This window comes from Rhinolophus hipposideros (assembly GCF_964194185.1).
Source record: "Rhinolophus hipposideros genome assembly, chromosome: 5".
NCBI lineage: Eukaryota > Metazoa > Chordata > Mammalia > Chiroptera > Rhinolophidae > Rhinolophus > Rhinolophus hipposideros.
In genome coordinates this window covers 29,892,527-29,907,522 of record NC_138051.1, presented here as the reverse complement: position 1 = coordinate 29,907,522, position 14,996 = coordinate 29,892,527, and the positions used below count along the sequence as shown (strand labels likewise).

Here is a 14,996-nt window from a genome sequence, read left to right as displayed (position 1 = left end):
TTTATTATTCATAATTTTGATTTTTTTTTAATCTTAAAGAAGTCCCTCTAACATTCCTTGTAATAATGTTTGGTGGTTATGAACTCCTTTAGCTTCTCTTGTCTGGGAAGCTCTTTATCTGTACTTTGATTTTAAATGATAGCCTTGCTGGGTAATCTTGGTTGTAGCTCCTTGCTTTTCATCACGTTGAATATTTCCTGCCAATCCCATCTGTCCTGCAAAGTTTCTGTTGAGAAATCAGCTGACAGTCTTATGGGAGCTCCCTTATAAGTTATTAGTTGCCTTTGTCTTGCTGCTTTTAGGATTCTGTCTTTGTCTTTAACCTTTGCCCATTTAAATTATAATGTGTCTAGGTGTGGGCCTGTTTGGGTTCATCCTGTTTGGGACTCTGTGATTCCTGGACTTGTATGTCTATTTCCTTTGCCAGCTTAAGAAAGTTTTCAGTGATTATTTCTTCAAATAAATTCTGAGTCTCTTGCTTTCTCTCTTCTTCTGGTACCCCTATGATGCAAATGTTGTTACACTTGATGTTCTCCTAGAGGTCTCTTAAAATATCCTCATTTTTTTTTCAGGTTTCATCTTTTTAATGAGCTCCATGAAGAACATCCTAAATGCTATGAGACAAAACAAAATATTTTTTTTCTCCCAGAATTAAAAAAAGTGAACATTCACAAATACTTTAAAGAAACTTCTGTATAATCCGTGTGATGACCCTTAGTAAAAAAACACCTCTAAATAATCATATTGGTTTCTTGTAGTTACATTTGGAAATTGCTTCCTAACCATGTTAAACACTGTGTATGGGTTTTTTTAAAATGCCCCTAGATACACATTAAATCAGGGTGGTCATTTTTTTTTCAGAACCAATCCTGAGAGCCCAAACTGAAAAACTAGTCAAAGGAAAAATACCCAAACTCTATAAAAGTCCCAGAATTTGTCTTTAAATGGGAGAAAAAAAAACTTTTTAAAACACATGGAGCTTTCTAAAAGATTTTTTTAAACAAGCTACCTTGCGAGCTCAATTCAAAAATAGAAGTCAATGTACTAAAACAGATGTTTCAGTGAAGCTCCAAAAATCTTCACAAATATAGCCATTAGGAAAGACATTCATGGATCAGAAGTTTTATTCCTTGTGTATCTATATTAGTTGTGTATGCCTCATCTTAGTTGTCTTAATTGTCTCTGGAATTTCCTCCTGAGTAGCAGTCATAACCACCCTGGCTTCTGCTACCATAGTCTCTGGACCTTCCATGTCCATCTTCATATCTTCCAGGTTGATTGTCATACCTGCCACTCCTTTAGCCCTGGTCCCCACCACCTCTAGAGTAGCTGTGATCATTCCCATGGGTCCCAAAGGCACCCTCTCTTGTACCCTCAGCCAATTTGGCTGCAGGGTCCATACAGATCTGGTGACTGTCCAGAGACTCTCCATTCATGGCTCTCATGGCATCTGAGGCATGTTTTGGATTGGTGAAGGTGATGAAGCCAAAACCCTGGGATTGCTATGTTTCCCGGTCCTTGACAACAACCATCTCAAAAATAGGGCCAAAGCTGCTGACGTGATCTTCCAGAGCTTACTCATCAGTGTTAAAGTTGAGCCCTTCAACAAAGAGCTTCTATTCTTCAGAGGACATGGCAGTGAATTGGAGTCCTGGAAATTAAGAAATAAAAGGACCAACGGCACAGCAACCACCAATGAGCAGAGCAACTGAGCTATCCTCATTTTTTAAAAAATTCTTTTTTCTTTTTGCTGTTCCAGTTTGGTGTTTTCTGCTACCATGTCTTCCAAATCACTGATTAGATCCTCTGCTTCATCTAGTCTCCTGGTGATTCCTTCTAGTGCATTCTTCATTTTAATTATTGCATTCTTCACTTCTGACTGGTTCTCTTTTTATGTTATGTTTGTCCTTTTCATGCTTGCAATCTCTTTGTTGAAGTTTTTACTAAGTTCCTTGAGCATCCTTATAATCATTGTGTTAAATTCTGTCTCTGATAGGTTGCTTGATTACATTTTGTTTAATTCTTTTTTTGGAGTTTTCTCCTGTTCTTTCGTTTGGGATGCATTTCTTTGTTTCCTCATTTTAGCTGCCTCTTTGTGTTTGTTTCTAAGCAATAGGTAGCTCTACTATGTTTCCCAGTCTTGGATGGGTGGCCTTATGTAGTAGGTGTCCTGTGGGGCCCAGTAGCACAGTCTCCCTGGTCACCTGAGCTGGGTGCTCCAGGAGCATCCCTTGTGTGGATTGTGTGTGCTTTCCTTTTGTAGTTGATCTTAGGTTGCTGTTGGCACGTTAGCCTGTCTGCCTGTGGGGTTGGCCATGTCCACAGCTTATGGGCTTCTGTACACAAGCTAACCCCATTGAGTGGGATTTGCCCCAGTGGGCTCTGGTGCCTGTTGAGACCACCCTTTGTGTGTGCCACTTGGGCTAATTGGGTGGTGCTCTGCTGTAGCCTGAAGACCTCCAAGTATGTGGGTTCTGGGACCTCTTGCAAGGGGCTCTGGTGCAGGCTCAGGTCACCCAATGCCTGTGAATTGTTGGGGACTACCTGGTAGGAGCTACAAAGAAATCTGCTGTTGTTTCTTACCTCTGTTATATCTGAAGGCACATAGGAGAGACCACACTGCAAACTGAGGATGGGCTGGGGTACCAGGCTGGGGTTACTCTGCATAAAGCCAGGATACCTGGAGGCCTGCTGCCAGCATCCTTAAGGTTCAACCACTAATAAAGCTTCATGCAGTGTGTGAGTTGGGTGAGTGTTGCGCAGGGCGGCCTGTGGGGTCTCTGTTCCTGCTCCCCACATAAGAACGCAGGATATGGTGAGGCCAAAAAGGAACACTCACGGAGCCATAAATACGGGAGTCATATCACTATATTCTCGCTAACGGCATCCGCCTCTCTGCAATCTGCTCTTGCTAGCTCAGCCACCATCTTCTTGCTAGCCCCATTCTCTCTTAGTGTAGCCACAGCAGTTATATTTGTGGCCAATGGCTCACTGGTTACAGCTGATGGCCAACTAGCCATAGCTGATGGCCATCCAATCACAGTTCATGGCCATTTACTACCTGTGTGAGCACCTTTCCACGTGAGGCCAAGAGCCTGGAAACTGCACTCCTGGCTCTGTCCCCACACTCCACCACTACAGGGTCTCACCTCACAATCTACACAACAAGCATCTTCCACAAGGGGCCCTGTGCGAGGAGCCTGGAGGTGAATGCAATATCCTAGATACAGCCAGGGTTTCTCAGGGCACCACCATTCTCTCTGGGCTCAGCCAGACTTCCTGGACTCAGCCAGGGCTCTCAGGGCACTGCCACTCTCTCTGGGCACAGCCATATTTCCTGGACTTCTTAGGGTACCACCAATCTCTCCAGGCACAGCCAGGGTTTCTTAGGGTACCACTAGTACTTCTGCGCACAGCCAGACTTCTTGGGCTTCTTTGGGTACCACCAGTCTCCCCGGGCACAGCCAGGGCTCTCAGGGCACCGTGCTGGAACAACAGCGACTCACAGTCAAGGTGCTTACATATTCTCAATGGCAGCCGGTCAAAACACAAAAGCAAACATCCACCAGTTCCAATTACATGGTGGCATGTTCCCAAGCAAACAGTCAAGCGGTCCATTAAATTAGGGATGGAGCCCATTCCCCATAGTCCATAGTCAATCGCCAGGGCCATCCTGGGGATGAGGGATGACCTTGACCTCACCCTCATCTCCCAAGGAGGATTCAGCAAGTGTTTCCTCCTGGGACTACAAGTCCTGCACCCGGGCTGCCTCAGCAAGCACTTCCCAGCCCACAGGACTGCAACAATCTTTGCTTTCTCTGGCCTCTGCTGGTTGGGGAACCGTCCACGTCTTCCCTCTCCTCCATGGGGGTCCAGCTCTCCAGCAGCTGCTCCTCCTGGTCTTCCTGAGATTGATGCACAAATTACTCCACTGCACTTTGGAGAGCTTTGGCTGGCACAGTACACTGCTCGCTGCACCATTTGTCATACGGGGCGACCTGCGGGGTCTCTGCTCCCGCTCCCCACAGAAGAACGCAGGATATGGTGAGGCCAAAAAGGAACACCCACAGAGCCATAAATAGGGAAGTCATATTACTATATTCTCGCTGGCAGCATCTGCCTCTCTGCAATCCGCTCTTGCTAGCTCAGCCACCATCTTCTTTCTAGCCCCCATTTTCTCTTAGCATAACCACAGCAGTTATATTCATGGCCAATGGCTCACTGGTTACAGCTGATGGCCAACTAGCCATAGCTGATGGCCATACAATCACAGTTGATAGCCATTTACTACCTAAGTGAGCACCTTTCCACGTGAGGCCGAGAGCCTGGAAACTGCACTCCTGGCTCTGTCCCCACAGTGAGGCAGGATCTCAGGGAGTCACTAGAGTGGGAAGAATTGTGGTCACCAGGTTAATGTAGACTCTGGTTTGGTGCTGGTGCTGAGCCTGGAGTGACTCAGCAAAAGTCTCAGAGCACCCCGAGGCAGGTCACTGCCCCCCTGTGGCCCATGGACTCTGATAGTTTTTCAGGAAAGAGTGTAATACAGGAGGGGTTGGCTGTTCATGAGAAAGTGCCTTCAGCTGTGTGCGAGTTGGGTGGGGTGGAGTACCAGCTGAGTCAGTAGGGCAGAGCAGTGGAGCTCACCAAGTCAATCAGATTCAGATTTGGCCTGTGGGGGTGGGCTCAACATAGGGATGATGGCGCCCGCATGCTGGCTGTGCAGGAAGAGGACTCCTTACTGGGAAAATGCCAGCTGTCCTCTGGTCCTCCTCCTGACGCCACTCACTTCAGGCTGTCCCCCGTATATCTCCGAGGCCCCCTGAGTTACCGTCCCTCCACTGGATCCCAAGGTGAGTGCCTGCGAGTGAGTGAGTCTGTGCATGGGCTGTTTAAGAGTATGTCTGGCATTTCTGTATCCTTCCTTCCCACATGAACTGCCAGAATCCCTACTGTTTTTTACAGCCAGATGTTGTGGGTGCTCCTCTTTCTGGCATCAGGACTCTGGACTGGGGAGGCTGGTGTGGGAAGCTGGGGTCCCTTGCTCCGCTGTGGGGAACCTCTGCGGCCAAGATATCCCTCCTGATTCTCAGCCATCACAGGGAGCTTTGGGGCTTGTTCAGTGTCTCTGCCCCTCCTACCAGCTTGACATGGCTCCTTTATATTTTTAGTTATAGAACTTCCGTTCAGCTAAACTTCAGATGGTTCTCCAGGTTGATTGCTGTATAATTTAGCTGCAATTTTAATGTGTTCATGGAAGGACACAGGCACAGTGTTAATCTACTCTGCCATCTTGGATCTGAAGTGGTGTCTCACTGTGGTTTTGACTTGCATTTTCCTGAAGGCTAATTATATTGAAAATATGTTTATGAATTTAATGGCCATTTGTATATCTTCTTTGGAGAAATGTATAGTCAGATCATTTGTCCATTTTTAAGTTGTGCTATTTGTCTTTTTTGTCTTATTTGTCTTATTTATTGAGTTGTAAGAGTTTTTCTTTTCTAATATATTCTGGACACAAGTTAGACCATTTTCATTTAATGTAATTATTGATGGGGTTTGGTTTAAATCCACCATTTTGCTATTTGTTTATTATCTTCATTTTTTTCTATGTTCTGTTTCATTTTTCATTTGGATTAACTGAGTTTTTAAAAAATATTTTCTCTACTATTACCTTATTAGCTATGCCGTTTTATTTTAGTTTTTCTCTATCACTTAGAATATATATCTTTAATGTAGTATATCATTGAATAACATTATAACATGGCCTGTATAAGAATCTTTCAAACTACCATTTTCCTTCTCCCAGCCTTATTATTTTTATTTTAATATATTTTACTCCAGCATGTTGTAAGTTCCACAATGTATTATTATTATTATTTTGCTTTAAGTAGTCAAAACTCTTTTAAAATAGATTTACAACCTGTCTGGTTACAAAACATCTTGACATTTTTTCCTTATTGGAAGATGTTTCCTCATGCACACAATCTATAAAGTGTGTATATTTTTTTGTTTTGAACTTTTATTCAAGCATTGAAAAAGACAAATGAGAATGTTTTCCATCAGATACGTCTGGAAATTAAGTTAGTTCCAGGCTGTATATTAGGCATTTTTGAAGCCTATAGATTGGTACCAATTTACTTAGTATTCATGGGTGAGGCCTTGTCAGTGGCCTTGAATCCCTGGAGTGTATTGCAGTAGTTAGTCCAGTGGCTAAACAAACTGATGTCATGCTAATTGCCAAAGTTTGGAACTTTTTCATTTTGGAGGCTGCTGGTTTTATTGTCTACTTATTAAATTGCTAACCGAATGAGATTAATAACCAGAAATTCATTGAAATGGAAAACTTTTAATAATACCCCTGAGTATTCACTGATGGCAAGTTCAATTATAGTCATGCAATGATCGCTTCAAAATCCTATGTCAGATAAGTAAGAATCCCAAAGCTTTGAATCCTGAAATCCACTTTGTGTAGAATTTTGTGCTCTATGATTTTACATCGCAGGCTTCTGTAACATTGCAGGGTATAAGAGGAGAAATGAATCATTAGAGGGGGTACAGGAGCTGTGGTTATGTGTTTGTCAGCGGAAATTCTATTTTAAATAAGCAAGGTGAGTCTACACATGTTACTGATTACACATTGAAGAATATTGCTTTTGCCTTTAAAAGAGAGCCAGAGTTTTATAGAGTTACTATGTTGATCGATTTGATTTGATGACACTGAGTTTTCCTATCCTCTTTTTGCCTCACCTTTACAAAATGATAATGATTTTTATGTGCCACAGAACCACTAATGAAGCCAGAGATTCTTCCCATTCCCTGGCTTCTCTCATTTTTTATTCATAATATTTCAATATTTTTTATATTGGTAATTCTTTATTACTGCCATTCCTAATGGCTTTGTACAATTCTATTCAATTTCCACTATATTCATTCAAGCTTCAAAAAAAAAGGTCCCTTGACCATTATTTTAAATAATGCTGTAATTAATATTTTCTTGCATTTAGCTTTTTCAATAGTTTGAATGCTTAGGAGATTCCTATCAGTGAAATAATTGAGTCAAGAACATAATTTTTTTTTTATGGTTTGTGGTAATTATTTCCTAAACTCTGTTATAGGTTTTGCCCAGCCAATCAGTATAGAAAATTAGGGGTAATATAATGTTAGTATTTATACAATAATATCTCCTGGGGGAAAATCATATTACAAAAATATGTTTCTTGAGTCACTCATTAGCTATATTATAAATAAAGGATTGGATTCTCTTTTCAGATAAAAATATTTTTTGCATACCTATTGTGTGCAAGAAACCATGCTAAGTGCTACAAGGGGTAAGTCATATGTGGTTATTGTTTTTTAAGAAAATTAAATTTAATGGGGAGCAAAAACAAATATTTTCTTTTATAGTTAAGTGTCATAAAAGAAGTAGGAACGGGAAGAGATAGGATTTAATTGTGTCAGGGAAGTTTTCTTAAAGGTACTGCTTTTCGAAATAGTCTTGAAAGATGAATAGTATTTTATAGTCAGCAACCAGGTAAAGAGAGCATATTTGATTAGAGGGTATGTTTTCTGAGCAGAGGAAACAGAATAAATAAAGACAAAGATTTTGGACAATAAATAGGTGGAGGTAGCATAGCTGAAGCACAGTAACTTGTTTCGTTGGAGAGAAGAATACATAGGGAGATGGAGGGATGCTATACTGGAAAAATAAATGTTGCAGGCTTTGAAGGTACAGTTAATTTGATAGGAGGAGTGAAATAGTGAATGATTTCAGTTGGGAGTTGTATTTTAAAACATTAACTTGGTGTTATCTGTGGATTAGATGGAAATGAAAAAAACAAGTTAACTAGTGACTAAGGGTTTTAGGCAACTTATTTATTCTTGTAAGGCTCACTTATTCATCTGCAAGATGGATCAATAATGCTTATGCCATGGTACAGTTGTGGTTAAACAGAATGGTGGATATAAAGTTTTGGAATAGCTCCTGATACATAGATGGATATATTGTTACAATTATTATTAAATTCATCTTATATTCTATATGCCCTAAAAGTAAATAAGCAATTCATATAGGAATGAAGAATCACTTCAGTTAGTTCTATTCCTTAATATTAAAGCTAAATTAGCTTTCATTCCCCCGACCGCTAACCTAGGTCCTTTGGAAAGCTCACTGGATGGATGGATGCACTAAACCAAACACGAGTGACCGAATTTGTCTTCTTGGGACTCACAGATAAATGGATACTGGAGATATTACTTTTTGTGGCATTCTTTGCCACATATGTGCTAACCCTTTGGGGGAACATTCTCATTATGGTTACCATAGTCTTTACTGCACATCTCCATACCCCCATGTATTTCTTCCTGAGCAATCTGTCCTTCATTGACATCTGCCACTCATCTGTCACTGTGCCTAAGATGCTGGAGGGTTTGCTTTTAGAGAGAAAGACCATTTCTTTTGACAACTGCATCACACAGCTCTTCTTCTTACATCTGTTTGCCTGTGCTGAGATCTTTCTACTGACTATTATGGCCTACGATCGTTACGTAGCTATCTGCACTCCATTACACTACCCCAATGTGATGAACATGAGGGTCTGCGTACAGCTTGTCTTTGCTCTCTGGTTGGGGGGTACTGTTCACTCATTGGTGCAGACCTTCTTGACCATTCATCTACCTTATTGTGGCCCCAACATTATTGATAGCTACTTCTGTGATGTGCCTCCTGTCATCAAGCTGGCCTGCACAGACACATACCTTACGGGAATGCTGATTGTTTCCAATAGTGGAACCATCTCCCTCACCTGCTTCCTGGCTTTGGTCACTTCCTACACAGTCATCCTGGTTTCTCTTAGAAAACAGTCAGCTGAAGGGCGCCGGAAAGCCCTGTCTACCTGTTCAGCCCACTTCATGGTGGTTGTCCTTTTCTTTGGGCCATGTATCTTTATCTATACCCGGCCAGACACCAGCTTCTCCCTTGACAAGGTGGTATCTATATTTTACACGGTGGTCACCCCTTTGCTGAATCCCCTCATTTACAGTTTGAGGAATGAGAAAATAAAAAGTGCCATGAAGCAGCTCAGAGAGAGACAAGTCTTTTTCATGAAATCATGTACATGATGGTCTTGAGATTGCAGGTATAATTATGGCCATATCTGCAAGGAGAGAGCAAAAGTAAAAAATCAAAAACATTAAGTGAGGGCCGGTCCGGTGGCCAGGAGGTTGGAGCTCCATGCTCCTAACTCCAAAGGCTGCCGGTTCTATTTCCACCTGGGCCAGTGGTTTTTCAACCACAAGGTTGCCAGTTTAATTCCTCGACTCCTGCAAGGGATGGTGGGCTGTGCCCCTTGCAACTAACAATGGCAACTGGACCTGGAGTTGAGCTGCGTCCTCCACAACTAAGTTTGAGGAAACAACAAGTTGACTTGGAAAAAGCCCTGGAAGCACACACTGTTCCCCAATAAAGTCCTGTTCTCCTTCCCCAATAAAATCTTAAAAAAAAAAAAAAAAAAGAAAAGAAAAGAAAAAGTATGGCTTTCCTTTTAAAAAAAAAATCATTAGGTGAAATGGCATGGAGCAGGGCAGACTTTTGCATTAAAGAGAGGGACTTGTTAACTATTACTTAAATAAGGAAAAGATCATGGTGGAGCATATAAGGAAAAAGAACCTGGAAAAGTTTAAAGAAGCCTTCTAATTTCACCAATAAAATACATTTTGAGGCAGAGACTCATTTTCAAGAACAGGTGTAGTTGACAGAGAAACTACTTTCTTGATTTGTGTACTGTTCTGTGGGTGATTGACTCTGGGAAGTTGTATATCACACCTGTATTTTATATTAGGTTGGTGCAAAAGTAATTGCGGTTTAAAAGGTTAAAAATTATTGCAAAAACCGCAATTACTTTTGCACCAACCTAATAGATGCAGATTTTAAACTTGTTCTCAAGTATATTTTCAGCACGTTTATTTGAGCTTTTACTTAATTTATATTGAATTAAACTTTGTTACTTTTGAAAGGGATTTTCTCATTATTTCTAAATTGATTTTGTACTTTTTATAGTATTTTTATTTGGACAAATAAAACGTATTAAGAACTTTAAAATGTATGAAGAACTTATTTTAAAATAAACTTTTTGAGGTAAAATTTAATTACACAAAATACACCCGTTTTAATTGTAAACTTTGACAAGTTTTTATAAATGCACATACCCAAATAAGCACCTCCCCAATCAAGATATAGGACCTCTCCAACATCCCAAAAGTTTCGTCAGTCGCTTCCCAGCCAATCTCTCTACCTCACCCAAGTATCCAAGGATCTGATTTGTCTTTTCCAGAGTTTCATATAAATTGAATCATACAATATGTACTCTTCTGTGCCTGACTTCTTTTGCTCTGCATGCAGTTTCTGAGAGTAATACATGTCTTTGTGGTATCAGCAGTTTGTTCCTTTTTTTGTTGTTGAGTAATATTTTATTGTATAGGTATACCACAATTTGTTCATTCATTCACGTATTGATGGACATTTGGGTATTTCCAGTTTTTGACACTTATGAATAAAGTAGCTATAAACATTTATTTACAGGTAATTTGGGACACATGTTTATTTCTCTTGGATAAATACTTAGAAGTAGAGTTATTGGGTTATATGGTAAATATATGTTTAACTTTGTAAGAAACCTCAAGACTTTTTCGAAGTGGTTATATGATTTTATACTCTCATTGGAAGTATAAGAGTTTAACATCCAATGACTGGTATTGTCAGTTGTTAATTTTAGGCATTCTAATGAGTGTGTGTTTTATTTTTCATTTCCTTAATGACCGATGATGTTGAGCATCTTTTCATTTGCTTATTATTCTTTTATATATCTTGTTTTGAGATGTGTCTTTTCAAATATTTTGCTTATTTATTATTTTTTGTCTTCTTGTGATTGTGTTGTAAGAGTTCTTTGTATAGTCTGGATACAAGACCATAGTTTGATGTATGTCTTCACAATATTTTTTTCACTCTCTGGTTTGCAGTTTTATTTTCTGAATGATGTACTTTGCATAGCAGAAATTTACATTTTGATTAAGTCCAATTTATCAATTTTTCACTTTTAGGGTTTATGCGTTTGTGTTCTAAGAAATCTTTGCCTACCCCAAAGTCTCAAAGATTTCCTTCTAGAAATTTTATAGCTTCAACTTTAAATTTAAGGTCTGTGATGTATTTTGAGTTCACTTTTGATATATGATGGGAGTTACAGGTCGAGATTCATTTTCCCCTCTATCTAGTTAATCCAGTACTATTTGAAAAGACTGGTTTTTCCTCATTGAGTTACTTTGGTACCTTTGTTGAAAGTCAGTTGACCCTTTAAATGTGAATTTATTTTTAGACTTTTTATTCTGTTCCATTGACCTATATGAATTCTGAACTTACTGAATAAATCAGCATAATAAAAAGGTTGTTGTTTTTACCACTTTCCTTTTAAAAAAAGGCAGTTTCATGGTAAGCTGAATAGAATACATCTGGCCCCCAAATTTTCTTTGTTGGAAAGTTTTAAATTATAAATTAAATTCCTTTAATAAATACAGAATTATTTACATTTTGTTTTTTCTTGTGTCAGTTATGTAAATCTATGTTGATCAAGGAGTTGTCTAATATTAACATTTTTATTGTGTAAATGGAGATGCTGTTAATTGAAATGAAAAGGACTGAGAGAAGTTTTCCTTTTTTAGGGTGGAAATAAAAAATTCTTGTTTGGTTATGATACATTTGACAGTCCTATTAGACATCCAAGTGGAGATGATATGTGGATCTGGGATTTGGAACAGAGGTCATTTCTGGAGACACAAATTTATGGTATTAGCAGTGCATATAGAGAATATTTAAAGTCATGGGACAGGATGAGGTCACTAGGAAATACTGCATGGTGACTTTAGTTAATAATACTGTATTATGGATGGTTGATTAACTCAGTTGGTTAGAACGTAGTGCGAATAACACCAAGGTTGACAGTTTGGTCCCCGCATGGGTCACTGTAAGCTGCGCCCTTGAAAAAAGAAAATCGTGTTGTACAACCTAAATAAATAAAATAAAATAAAAATAATACTGTATTGTATGCTTGAAAGTTGCTAACAGAGTAGATGTTAAGTGTCCTCACCACACACATTAACAAAAGGTAACTATGTGAGGTGATGGATGTGTTAATTAGCTTGATTGTGGTAATCATTTCACAGTGTATACATATATCAAATCATCATGTTGTAAGCCTTAAACATGTACAGTTTTTGTCAATTATATCTCAAGAAAGCTGGAAAAAAACTTAGAAAATAGTGTAGCCCTGTCGACACCTTGATTTTAGCCCAGTGAGATTAATGTTGAATTTCTAACCTATAGAGCTGTAAAGGTAATAAATTTATGTTGTTTTTAAGCTTCTAAGTTTGTGGTAAGTTGTTACAGCAGCAATAGAAAATTAATACAGTTTTTTTTTTTTGTATGGGATTTCTTTGTTTTGTCCAATAAAGGAGGCCTATATGCTTCTATGGGGAAAAAAACAAAAACAAAAAACTACAAAGCTCTGTTGAGAAAACTTGAAGAAATATAGATTTATACATGTTCCTACATAGGAATAAAAGAAATGTTAATACAATAGACCTTCTTAAAGTGATTTATAAAGTGATTTAAAAATTTACTTATAAGGGGCAGCCGGTTAGCTCAGTTAGTTAGAGTGCCGTGCTATTAACAACAAAGTTGCCTATAGGTGGTCAGAGAGCTGCCATATAAAATAGTTATAATGTCTATTTTAATGGAGCTCATGAAATGATACAGAGGCAGAAGACACTTAATTCTAAAAATATATCTGTCCTTTCTTTGCTTATTCTGAAAGGAATTTAGAATTCATTGGGGCCTTTGAATCACTATTCTACCAAGTTCTGTTAACTTGTAAAAATAATGCTTATGAGTACTCTGGAGAATTGGCTGCCAGAAAATATTAACATCTGCATGCTCAATACAGAATGAGTGACTCAGTAACTCTGGCTAAAAGGTAGTAATTCAAATGACAGAAGTACTCAAAAGGACAAAGAATCAGAAGCAGTTTATTAAATAAATGGGAGATGCTCATGAAAATATCTAAACATCATTACTTGAAAATTGATAGATAAATATAGCATATCAATCCCTTATACTTTTCAATAAAACCAAAGTTATAATAAAAATCAGAGTTTTATATATCTGTCGTAAAGTGAGAACAAGATATCATTATGACACCCACTTGAAAAACTTAGAAAAATGATCTAATTTTGCCTCTACATTCTGGACTTTCATACACACAGATTTTCATATCCATTAGCAGCTTTTATGCAGAAATATATTCCTAATACCTTATTTGTTTCTTTGTATTATGTCAATATTGTTCGTATTATGTCAATATTGTTGTTTGTATTATGTCAATATAGTTACTCTTTTGCATAGAAGATGGTTATAGCCTGAAGAACTCAACTGTTGAATACAAAGTTGCTGAGCAAATCTTTATATAGATAATGATTCCTGTCGCCACTTTAAAGTAAGTCAACCACAGAATCAAGAGTGAAGATATTTTCATTTTATTCTTTTTAAAATAATTGTTTTATTTTTTAGTTAGAATTGACATATAATATTGTATTAGTTTCAGATGTGAAACATAGTGTTTAGACAATTATAACTTACGAGGTGATTGCCTTGATAAATCTAGCACCCATGTGACACCATACATAGTTATTACAATATTATTGATTATATTGCTTATGCTGTACTTTATATCCACATGAGTACTTTGTAACTACCAATTTGTGCTTCTTAATCCCTTCACCTTTTCCCACCCACTCTCCCAAACCCCTCCCAGCTGGCAACCATCAAAATGTTCTCTGTATAAGTTTGTTTCTGTTTTGTTTGTTTTTTTTTGTTCTTTAAATTCTGCGTATATGTGAAATCATACTGCATTTGTCTTTCTCTGTCTGACTCTGTGTGACCATTTAGCACAACACCCTCTAGGTCTATCCATGTTTCAGATGGCAAAATTTCATTCTTTTATATGGCTGAATAATATTCCATTGCTTATCTGTATCATGTCTTTTTTATCCATTCATCCATTCAGGGACACTCAGGTTGCCTCCACATTTGGGCCATTGTAAACAATGTTGCAATGAACATACATATGGATGCACTCGTCCCTTTCAAGTAGTGTTTTGGGTTTCTTCAAATAAACACCCAGAAGTGGGATTACTGGGTCCTTCTTTGTCTCTTGCTGTTTTAAAGTCTATTTTGTCTGGTATATTTATTGCTACCCCAGATTTTTTTTTCATTTCCATTTTCATGAAGTACCTTTTTCCCTCCCTTTACTTTCAGTCTGTGTGTGTCTTTTGATTTAAAGTGAGTCTCTTGTAGGCAGCATATGTAAGGATCTTGTTTTCTTATCCATTCAGCCACACTATTTTTTGATTGGAGCTTTAATCCATTTACATTCAAAGTAATTGTTAATAGGTATGCAGTTAGTGCCATTTTACTATTTATTTTTTTGATTCTTCTCCTACCCCCTCTCTTCCTCCTCCTCCTCCTCCTCCTCCTCCTCCTCTTCCTCCTCTTCTTCTGTTTCCTCCTCTTCCTCCTTCTTCTTCTTTGAAGTTTCTCTAACATTCCTTGTAATACTGGTTAGGTGTTGATACAGTCCTTTAGCTTTTTCTTGTCTGGGAAGCTCTTTATCTGTCCTTTGATTCTACATGAGAGATTTGCTGGGTAGAATAATCTTGGTTGTAGGTCCTTGCTTTTCATCACTTTAAATGTTTTGGGTCACTTCCTTCTGGCCTGCAAAGTTTCTGTTGAGAAATAAGCTGCTAGTTTTATGCTAAATAACTGCTTTTCTCTTGCTGCCTTTATAATTCTCTCTTTGTCTTTAACCTTTGGCATTTTAATTATGATGTGTCTTGGTGTGGGCCTGTTTGGGTTCATCTAGTTTGGGACGCTCTGTGCTTCCTGGGCTTGTATG

At 38.5% G+C, this 14,996-nt stretch overlaps 1 protein-coding gene and 1 pseudogene across 2 annotated transcripts; one reads left to right on the top strand and one right to left on the bottom strand.

Moving 5' to 3' along the window:
• Positions 1 to 1,172: 1,172 nt before the first annotated feature.
• LOC308498396 (RNA-binding protein 3-like) lies at positions 1,173 to 1,634 on the bottom strand (annotated as a pseudogene). Its single transcript has one exon. The product of its transcript is annotated as an RNA-binding protein 3-like (transcript).
• Positions 1,635 to 8,175: 6,541 nt separating this feature from the next.
• Positions 8,176 to 9,117, top strand: OR4E2 (olfactory receptor family 4 subfamily E member 2; the record flags this gene model as incomplete). Its single annotated transcript, XM_081050260.1, has 1 exon — positions 8,176 to 9,117. One exon carries the CDS (start codon positions 8,176 to 8,178, stop codon positions 9,115 to 9,117), a length of 942 nt encoding a protein of 313 aa, XP_080906386.1.
• Positions 9,118 to 14,996: the final 5,879 nt, after the last annotated feature.